The following is an 11,203-nucleotide window of genomic DNA, read 5'->3' as shown; positions in this document are numbered from 1 at the left end:
ATAACTGTAGAAAAAATGTCCCAGCACACAGAGCTCCCGGGAGATGGGAAAATCTTACCTTTCCTCCTCATCGCCAGCTTATTAAACAAATCGGACATAAGATCTCCTCCTCCTACTGTGGCGATCACTGGAAGAGAGAAGAGATTTTGAAGCCGAAGTCATAGTATCCGTCTATATTAACAACATAACTCGTATGGAACTTTCAGATTTCCAGCTACAATTTACCCAAAAAAATTCTACTGAAGGGGATTCTGGGTAGATCTTAGTCTTAGGATAGAAATGACCGTAGACAATACAGCCATTTGTGTAGCATGCATGTGTGAAAGTCTCATCCGCCAGCATTAACACTGGTATCTCTATAGTGCACTCCAAATAAACACGCTAAAAGTGCCTTTGAGAAAATTTATGAGGGCTGCCACTGCTGATTTAAATGATAGATATTTGGTTTAATTAGGGATGCACCGATATATCGGCCGCCGAAACATATCGGCCGCAAATGGCACTTTTGGCTAAATGCCGAAAGTGCCATTTTCCTGCCGATACATTGGCACATCCCTGCTTACTCTCCTCCCCACTGGGCGCTGCTCTGTGTCCCAGCGGGGAGGAGAGAAAGAAATCGCTGTTAGCGGCAGGTGTCTCTCCTCCCACACCGCTCGGCCGCCTATCGCAATGCGGCAGAGCGGTGTGGGGGCGGAGGCAGCGCTGTCACAGGAGGCTGAGCTCTCCTCTTGCACCGCTCGCTCAGCCTCCTGTGACAGCATGTGTCAGAGAGGAGAACAGGCTACAAAGCGGAGTGTTTGTAGATAATTGAGGATATGGTATGGTTAACCCCTTCATGACTGAGCTTGTTTTTACTTTCTGTTCGTAAATGACTGACACACTTTTGACATTTTTGCTGTATGATTCTTCCACGTCGGTAATATACTTTCTTACAAAGTGCAGCCACACATATTATATATTGTTTTTTAGAGGACAGATAGGGCTACATATTTATATCACATATGTGTGTCTAACGCCTCACTTAGGACAAATAAAATATAAAAAAAAGGAGGAAAAAATGTTTTAAAAAAAACACTTTTTCCCAGTTTTGATTTGTAGTATTTTTTACAAAACCAGCACAGCTAAAAAAAAAAAAAATGCTCTATACTGGAGGCATCCATTAATGAATGGTAACCGCTGATTCTCAGCAGTTACCAGCCCTCTAATGCAGCAAATAACTTGGCACGTACAGTGTACGTGACGAGTCATTTGGTCCCTTTGTGGCGGGACATACAGTGTACGTCTCCCGTCACGAAGGGGTTAATATATCCTCAATTATGAATGAATGGGAAGTGATCTATAGCCACTCCTGTCCATTCATAATTGTAATTCTAGTAAACATACTATATTCTCAAGTTATCAATGAACAGGAACATTTAGAGGATTCCTGTTCATTGATAACAGAGGATACAGAAAAAGAGATTGAGAACACAGAGTCTATCAATTTTTCTATTTTAAAAGGAAATATAAGGGGGTCTGTTTAGACCCCCAATATTTCCGCAAAGCCCCTGAAAGTAAAGTAAAAAATTAATAAACTTTTTTTTTTTTAAATAAATTAAAAAAACATTTTTCGGTTTCGGCCTGACAAATTTTTCTATTTCGGTTTTTACATCTCTATTTCGGTGCACCTCTAGTTTCAGATGGTGGTGGTAACTCAGAGGACTCCACCTAAACGTGGCATATTACTACTGGCTGATATGGCCATCCACTTCACAAGCTTGTTTTGTTTTTCTACTCTGGTCGGGCCTAATAAAGTGCATGAAAGGCAATATTGTATTTTAGCAATGGGTGAAGTAGAAAAGTCTCAAAGTCCCCGTCAGGTTTTTATTGCTCCAAAAAGACATATCCAATATGCTGGAACATCAAAATGTATTCGTTCAATAAAACAGAGAAAATAAGGATTTGACAAGCTTTGGTGAGGCTGCTCACACAAGGCAAAGCTCCCCCTTTGGTGGGTATTCAGAATGTGACTCAAACACAACAGGAGCAGCAGAACATATGGTGAAAGAGCCCAAGTTGCTTTTACGATTTATCGTATGATTGCATAAAATAGCCGGTGCATTTCAAAACACTCTGCCTTCCTCTGGGCTTGAATATTGCATGTGGTTAAAGTCCATTTCCAGTCAGTCCCAACCTGAGCGCCTCTGAATCCGGAAGATACATTATTATTATTATTGTTATTATTATACAGGATTTTTATAGTGCCAACAGTTTGCGCTGCGCTTTACAATATAAGGAAGACATTACAATCACAATACAATTCAAGACAAGATGGTAAGGAGGGCCCTGCCCCTGAGAGCTTACAATCTAGAAGGGAGGGGCAAGTGATACATGAGGAGGTAGCTGTGTGGGGATGAATTGTTTGAGAATGTGATAGTTCAGTGGTTAGGTTGAGGTGGGATAGGCTTCCCTGAAGAGATGAGTCTTTAGGGAACACCTAAAGGCAGTCAAGGTGGGAGATAGACAGACAGGTTGGGGTTAAAGAGTTCCAGAGGATGGGAGAGACTCTAGAGAAGTCCTGGAGGCGAGCATGGGAGGCGTTGACAAGGGAGCTGGAAAGCAGGAGGTCTTGGGATGAGCGGAGGGGACGGTTAAGGTGGTACTTTGAGACAAGGTTTGGGATATAGCCGGGGGCGGAGTTGTGGACGGCTTTGTAACTGATTGTTAATATTTTGAATTTTATCCTTTGGGCTATTGGAAGCCAGTACAGGGATCGGCAGAGGGGGGCGGGGGATAGAAGCCAGGGTAGGGATTGGCAGAGGGGGGCAGCAGACACTGAGCAGTTGGCCAGGTGGATGAGTCTAGCAGCTGCATTCATGATAGACTGAAGGGGCCAATGAGGAGGGCCCACTTGCCCAATCAGCTGCGTGCTGGGGCATTCTCTGGCCTGGAGCTGCAGATAAACAAAGGAGGAGAAGGATGACTGTGCTGACATCACTGACCTTATTTGGCCAAATGGTCATATTCAATGTCATTGACCAAATATAGCCATGTGGCTATACAAGGTCAATGATGTCACTGCATTCCACCTCTTTGCTTACATGCAGCTGCGGGCAAGGAATTCCCCAGCTGCAGCTAATTGGGCAGCAGCAAAAGGAACTTCCTTCCCTTTTCGGAGGCGCTCAGATGCGAACCAGTTTTTTCCGCACCTGAGCTAATCCTTGGAAGCGGATTCTCCAATGGAGACAAAGCCAGCCATAAAATACTGACAGTGGAGACGTTTAACAACAGATCGATAAAAACAAAAAAAAAAAAGGTATTCAGTGAGAAATAATGCAAAACTGATGAAAAATTGGCCGCACATGGATAAATCGGCCCTCATTTTGAAAAAGATACAATGCAACATCCATTCGGGGGCCACAAACAATTTGCCCTGCAGTTGCAGTATTGGTAACTAAACTTTGGCAGGTTACCAGTGTCTGCTCCCATTGGTGCCCTCTGCTGGACACTGGAGTAATGGCGGTGATTTCATTTCACAGCTGAGACACACATCGGCGCACTGTGCACACCTCGCAGCCCCACAAACGTTATCAGTGACTGGCAGATGTGTACAGAGAGGGATCTTCTGCCAAATCCCAGCAGCCAAGAGTAAGCCCAGGCTGTGTTTGGCACCCGACAGGTACCAGCCTGCCAGTTACACTCAACGCCTCTAATCTCCCGACTTGAAGTAAGCTGTGAGCCGTGCCCTCAGAAAGTGGCTGTCACTTTGGATGCAGCACCAACCTTGTTCTTGCTCTTTCATCTTCTTTTTCTCCAGCTTCTTCTCCTTCACGTTGCGTAGATTGGCTTTTCCAATTCCTCCCGCCTGGCGAATGGACTCCAACAGGGACGCCCTGCCGTCTGATGGTTTGACCACTTTATTTGGTGCTTCCTGGACCACAGCTAGAGCAAGAGAATAGAAAGGATTTAGAAGAGGCAGCTGACAGACCCTCAGCATGAACTCAACCAGTCAGGTCACTAGGAATCAGCAAGGTTGCAAAAATTCCTAGTAAGGCCTTATGTTGGCCGATCAGAAAACATACAGCTGCCTCTGCAGTGTACACATGACAGGCCCTCTTTGAAGTCTGCTTTCTCTTACCAGGATTGCCATTCTTGCTGTCTGCTCCTGTGGGCACAGGCGCTCCGATAATCGGCAGTGTTGGCGGTGGTGCGGGTGGTGCCAAAGAAGGTGGAGTGGGTGGTGGAGGGGGCGGGGGAGGAGGAGGTGGTGGTGGGAGGAGCGGTCCATCTTGCGCATCTGTAAATAATATAGAATAACATTTATTTTGTTGCTCTTGTCCTTCAATCTAGTGGAAAGCGAGAAGTTGTTTAAGGCTTATCAAAAGTAAAATATATTATATAGCAGGGTACCAGTCCTTTAATACGGTGTCTGCATTTAGTTTTTTTCAGGCGTTTCCCCCCTTTATGTTCATCCGGTGTTTTTACCAGTAACACACTTCCTATCCAAGAGTGACAACACTCACTCAATACACTATCTATGGAAGAGCAATACTGTGACTACAGAACCCCTCCCTTCTCAACAACATAGAGATAAGTTGTTCTGTAGTCCACGGAGAGGGCTGGGAACAATGTACAGATAGAGTGCAGAACAGGCAAAGAACACAGGAAGTTATCAGCTCACAAGATGTGTGGCAGGATTACAATGTACATGTTTGTACTTCTCAGGCACAGATATACTAAAACACTTTTAATGACATATTTAACAGACCAAAAGGGATGAAATAAGAGAAGTTCTTTGTTAGGGTTACTTACACTTTAAATCAGTTCTTACAACCAATTCACACTTTCACCTTCTCTATCCACACTGAAAAAACAGCTTATATACAGTCCAGTGTGACGACCTGAACACAGCATTGTGTCTTTGCTCAGCACAATCAGCCTACAGCAGAATAATGGGAACATCCTATTGTAATGTGGAAGCAATGTTCCTGGATCGGCAGGAGACATACAGAGCAGAAGTAATAGAATTCAACAGCTGGTTTTGTTTATTTTTCCACATATGTATGACTGATAGACACATAGGGGCCCTATAAACAAATTGTGTTCCCCAATAAAAAAAGGGGTTTCTTTCTCTTTCATTTAGGGACAAAGGAACTCAGAGACTGTTGGGTAATACTTCTGTCACGTACAGGAGGATATGGGCACTGGCAGAGAAACACTTTCTGCTTCAGTTAGGATTCCCTACAAGCTGCTCGATCTGGTTTCTATAAGAAGCTATCTAGATTGGAGATTCCTGGACCTACTGAAGCTGGACTGGACTATTGCGGGGCTAGCCTTCAGACACTGAGCTCTGCATTGCGGGGCTTTCCACACCCGAGTGTATTGGGTTAGCTGCCTAGTACTGCCTGGGACCACACTTGTGGCACAGCCACAGGAGTGACCGTCTCTGAATACTCCCTTTGCAAACAGACCATGCAGGCAGAGCACTCATTACTTGGGCCAGTGGTCACCATATGAAATCCCTGCTTTCCATCGGTTTACTGTGCAAGGGGTTAACACTGAGGGTTAAGTCTCTTTACAGAATAAGTATACGGTCATAGAAAAGTGCACTTTTAATCTGCCCCCTCCCCCAATGTCACAGAGCCCATCCTCACCCTTCTTAGATTTATACTTATCGAGATCCAGCACCCGTGGCCTACAGGGATTGTTTACATCCCGCACCTGACCCCTCGCACCGTCTGCCATGCCTGTGCAGTAAAGCCCCATAGACCTCTATGGGGCTCGTTTACCTGTGCCTCCCGCCGGGAGATTTTCCAGGAAATCACCATGGACAAAAGTACCCAAAAAGCCCAGAGCAAAGAAGAGTTTCAATACTCCCAGGCCTCACCCTCAAAATCCAAGCCCAAGCGTGACACCCAGTCTATCTGCCAAGCCCTGAGATAAATAATTTCAATCATAGTGCTAGTACTAACCAGGGGCGGATTAAGAGCATCATGGGCCTGGTGCTGTCGCAGAGCGGCTCTCTAATTAGGCAGCTGCTCGCTGGGGCCACCTAATATGCCCGATTAGAGAGCCGCTGGCGCCTCTGCCTGATTGTGTTCAGCCCGAGCATACTGAGGCAAGCCTGGCCTATTTTCTGTGGTGGGCCTGGAGCTGGGCTCCAGTAACCCCTATGTTAATCTGGCCCTGGTACTGACTTGTGACCTTCGTTTGGTAAGGTTGATGCAGATGGCTAACTGTAAACTATCTCGCATCGTGTCCACAAGGACAGAGTTGGTGTCCTTGAGCTTGGAAGAAATGTCAGGAAACAAGTCTTCTTCCAGGGCTGAGCCCACAGAACTGAAAGTAGCTCCTTCTTCTTATCTTCGTCTTCCTCAGGGAGTGCACAAGCAGAGAGTGGAAGGTCAGTGGGAGACTCTGCAAGGGAAGGACAGGGATCCCACATTTGCCCCTCCTGTCTGGGGACACAGACATTTTCCCCAAAAATTCCACCATTACATCAGTAAATCAGGGTAGAGAAGGGAATTGAGGAAGACTCTGAGATAAGGTGTGAAGGGCTAGGAGAAACCATATCCCCTGAAGGGACAGAACTCCTCAGAATGATTGTTATGCTGCGAGGCCCTAGAGCCTGACACCCATGTATCCCTGAGCCTATGATCCGACACAGGCCTGAGGGAGCAGAGACCCCTGTACTCACAATAGAGGAGGATGCCTGGTGAGCAAACATTGTGTGCAGCTGAAGTAATCCAATGCAGCAGTGGTAGAGTTTTACGGTGCCCATACACTGCACGATTCTCGTACGAGAATCGCGGGAAATCCCACCAGCGTACGAGAATCGTGCAGTATACGGAAGGCGTGCAACCGTTTCTAATGTAAGGTCGCACGTCTTTTGTATATCGAGCATGTTAATCGGACGATTTTCGGCTGGCTTTTAACATGATCGAGAGATCACTGCCAAACGGGCCGGTGTGCGCACACTGCCGTTCAGCATTGCAGTCATCGGAAGCCCGCCCCTCAGGGGGGCGGGCTTGCGATGATCGCAGGTACGATCTGCCAGTCCAAGATGGGCAGATCGTACGTTTTTTTTAAAGTACTTTACGAGGGTTGCAAGTGTCTTGCGAGGGTTGTAAAGTGTATGGGCAACTTTAGACTTCCTTGCAGTGCTGATTGCAGCAGGTGCAATCTCTGTGGCCAGTACAGCATGTGCCAGAAAGAAAAATGTTGGGCACATGCGCAGTAGGGATTCCCAAATAGAGGATGTGCAAGCGATTTGCAGTTTCCCAGGCCACTGATGAGCCCCACGGAAAGGCGCCAATCTCAATTTAGAGGGGAACAGTGATTGCACTTCTGCTGGAGACCCAATTAAGTGATCCACAGGGGGGAAGGTGCGAACTGGATACGTCAGTAGGGACAAGCCCTCACCACACTCGGCAACTGAATTGGCAATGCTGGTCACTTAAACATCCAAGGTTAATCCAGGTATGGACCGCCGAGGCTCTGGCGAGGAGAAAACTGATTTGGATTTGTGCTGTTAGGTGCTGTAATGGTTGTCAGCAGAACTAGGGAAACCTTGCTAGAAAAATATTTTGAAGAAAGAAACAGCAAGAAGGGATGTACTTCTCTCAGAGCAGAGAGGTGGTGTCCGTCACCTAATGACTCTAGCCGGCTGAGAGTAGGAGGGGGTTATACAGGGCTGGCTCACAGCTTTGATTGATTTGCCAGTGTCCAAAAACCTGAAGGTAGCTGCATAACCCATTCATTGGGTCGATGGCAACCAATCAGCATCCACCTTTCATTTTCAAATCTTAGCTGAGCAGCTGATTGGTTGCAATGGGCAACTGCTCTAGATTTTGTCTGCTCCAGTGTTGATAAATTCCCCTCAACGTGCTCTGTGATGTACAAATCAAGAAAACCAATTCCTGTGTCCCTCAATGAGCGCCAAGAAATCAATTTTACAGCAAGTACAAAAAAATCTCACGATTGATTTTCCTGTACTGCATAGGCGTTATTTTATGAGGCCAATTTACATTCAAAGTGTTAAATGTCATAAGAGAGTACAAACTGTTAAAGCAGTCTCAACCGATCGCTAACACTTTGGTAGCTTTCAGTATGTGGACGCACGGAGGGTTTGCCCATCTATGTTTGCTGTGGCTAGCAAGTCACTATACAGTAGAGAAACCTTTACTACTACTCCTCTGCTAACAGCAGCCAAAAAAGTCAGTATGTAACGTACAGCACAGTATACAAATGGCAGCTGTCTGGAATATAGAACGTACAGCAGAGTGTAAGGATTGAAGAGTGTGCATGATGTACTACGCAGCACAGTCTACAGAGGGTAGCTCTCTTGAGTATGTAACATACAACACAGTTTATCTTTCCAACACGGTGGTGGACAAACCTCTTAGGGCTAGTTCACACCAGCCACAGTGCATTCCGGCATGATTCTGGCCAGAACGCACTGGATCACATTTTGGCCGGCTCACTGTTTTGGGGCGGGAGATGGTGTGGCTGTGCATTGAACTCAATGCAATCGGCCGCACGGGGATGCAAGGCACATCAATCCCTGCGTTCCGGTCCGGTCAGAAAAAGATAGTGCTTGCAGCATTTTTTTCTGACCGGACCGCAGGCATCGATGTGCCTTGCGTTCCCGTGCGGCCGATACCATTGTGGCTGGAGGGCGTGGCTACGGTGGCATTGAGTTCCCCACAACATAGTGAGCCGGCCGCAATGCGATCCAGAATCGGGCCGGAATGCTCTGTGGCTGGTATGAACTAGCCCTAAGAGGTTTGTCCACCACTGTGTTGGAAAGTTAAACTCTTTAACCATCTCATCAATCTCTCAAACTACCGGTGAGATCTCTGCGCTGAGTTCCCAGGTCTGCACTTCTGCTGTGCCTATTATGGGGGCTCCCACAATTCCTGCTGGACTTTTTTTTTTATATAAGGGAGAATGTAAAAGGAGGAGCTGGACTCACGAAGGTGGATGGGAACACCTTTGTTGTAGCATTGAGACGCCAGAGAGCTGGGAGATCTCTATGCTACAATTCTCAAGACATAAGTAACCAATGAGTTACTCAGCTACTCTATATTCCATCTGAAATTTGGATATTATTTTACAGTGGACTAGAACTTTAACATGAGCACACATCAGAGCTGAAATGTAGTACATTTTCCCATACCGATCTTGGAAGGTTCTATGACCTCGGTGCTAAAGGTCGGAAGCTCGGGTATAGGACCTCCTGGACCTGACGGAGCAATGCCAGGGCCAAGGTCAGCACTGTACATGAGATCATCGGCCACGCCGGGCAGGTCTGGCAGGTAATACGGGACATCGATCTCTGGGACTTGGCCCAGGTCTGGGACATAGAAATAATTCTCTGCTGTCTGTGAATAAACCAGAAATATGTAAGATTTACATACCAGTTTATTTATACACCACTCACCTTTATATTGTATATACTAGACTTACCAGTCGTTCCGATTGTTCTCTCTTGGTGATAGAAAAGGGCGCATCAAATAGCCGATCCCCATCCTCTCCCTCGGCCACCTGGTTAGTGCGAGTGACCACACCGGCCAAGGGGTCCAGAAACACGTATTTCCTATAGCTGCAAACAAGATGGAACTGGGGTAAAGAGGGTAATTTATATGGACATAGTAAATATAGGAGGGACACATGATGGCGTTGCTAAGTTTAGAATTCTGAGCTGTTGCTGCAGCCTACAAGTGAACCTGTGGGCAGGTTCTTAACAAGCTGTAAATGAGCTTTAAAACAAGCCCTAACTGGCACCTGTAGTCCCTCTCAGCAGCGACACGGCAGCTCAGCTCCCCCTCCCAGCAGCGACTTCACAGCTCACCTCCCTGCTCCCCCTCCCAGGAATGACTAAGCAGCTTAGCCCCACTACTTCACCAACCAGCAGTGACTCAGCAGCCTGTCAGCCTAATACTTATATGGCTATAACCTGTCAATAGGTTCTTTTTAATATGCCAACACCGGGTGGTTAGTGTTTAGGCCTGCACAATTAAGATGTGTACCTAATGAACAATATACAAGATTATCAGCATTTGGTACATCCAACACAATGAACATCTACATCTTTGTCCTTTTTGCTCACCCCTCTTGAACTCTTTCCAGCCCTCATCCCTTATAATTCACCCCTACTCACAGATTCTCAGTTGTGTTGAAGAGTAGCAGAGAGCTGGCAGAATTGATGTTTCGAGGTAGACTGCCCAGTCCTTCCTCTGCCCCCTCTCCCTCATGAGCCCTGGAGCCGACATATACTGGGAAATACTTCAACTTCTCCTGTAGAGTACACAGACAAGCTTCAATTGGACCTTTCATGAACTTAACCCCTTCATGACTGAGCTTGTTTTTAGTTTCTGTTCGTAAATGACTGACACACTTTTGACATTTTTGCTGTGTGATTCTTCCACGTCAGTAATATACTTTCTTACAAAGTGCACCCACACATATTATATATTGTTTTTTAGAGGACAGATAGGGCTACATATTTATATCACATATGTGCGTCTAACGCCTCACTTAGGACAAATAAAATATAAAAAAAAGAGGAAAAAACGTTAAAAAAAACACCTTTTTCCCAGTTTTGATTTGTAGTATTTTTTTTACAAAACCAGCACAGCTAAAAAAATGCAATAAATACATTCATTTATTTGTCCCTTATTTTATTTTATTTTTTACACATTTTTTTATTTTTTTTACACTTTTCACAATTTTTTTTTTTTTTTACACTTTTCACTTTTTTTTTAACTTAAAAATGTTATTTTATTTATTTAATTATATCAAGCAGATTTTGTGAATTAATCTCACTGTTACTGCATGATAAATTAATAAATTTTTGGTTATTATCAGGCTGCTTCAAACTTCAGAACAGCCGATAATAAGTTAGTGACACTGATCCTGCAGCAGTTCAGGATTCAGCTGTCACTAAAGGTTTTCTGATTGTTCCAACAACGATTAGAAAACTGAAACAAACATTCTTCTTTCAGGAATAGACACATTATGGATCTATTCCTGAAAGTGAAAGAAAAAAAAAGCCAGTATAGCTTGAGAGAGATCTCTCTCGATCTATACGAGCTGTCAGAATGCCGCAAAAGCCTCTGCTGTGACTCTCAGACACCCGATCTTCAGGTATCGGGTGTCTGAAAAAGGTTAACCCTTTCAAAGGTTAACCCTTTCATTAATGAATGCCTCTGTAGTAAGGGCA

The 11,203-nt window shown here is 45.3% G+C and overlaps 1 protein-coding gene across 2 annotated transcripts in view; it reads right to left on the bottom strand.

Annotated features, from left to right (window-relative positions):
- Positions 1–11,203, bottom strand: part of WASH1 (WAS protein family homolog 1) — a 25,535-nt gene that overhangs the window by 2,236 nt on the left and 12,096 nt on the right. For both annotated transcript variants that reach the window (XM_018576464.1, XM_018576463.1), the window contains exons 5-10: positions 10,142–10,278; positions 9,448–9,583; positions 9,158–9,362; positions 4,118–4,276; positions 3,763–3,921; positions 59–127 (exon numbers count right to left, since the gene is read on the bottom strand). In XM_018576464.1, the coding sequence (XP_018431966.1) occupies positions 59–127; positions 3,763–3,921; positions 4,118–4,276; positions 9,158–9,362; positions 9,448–9,583; positions 10,142–10,278 (865 nt within the window). The remainder of the gene's footprint in view (positions 1–58; positions 128–3,762; positions 3,922–4,117; positions 4,277–9,157; positions 9,363–9,447; positions 9,584–10,141; positions 10,279–11,203) is intronic.

The sequence above is a fragment of the Nanorana parkeri genome, unplaced genomic scaffold, assembly GCF_000935625.1.
Source record: "Nanorana parkeri isolate BGI_ZX_2015 unplaced genomic scaffold, ASM93562v1 scaffold67, whole genome shotgun sequence".
Classification (NCBI taxonomy): Eukaryota; Metazoa; Chordata; class Amphibia; order Anura; family Dicroglossidae; genus Nanorana; species Nanorana parkeri.
The sequence above is the reverse complement of the archived record's forward strand: the minus strand, read 5'-3'. Positions and strand labels throughout refer to the sequence as shown.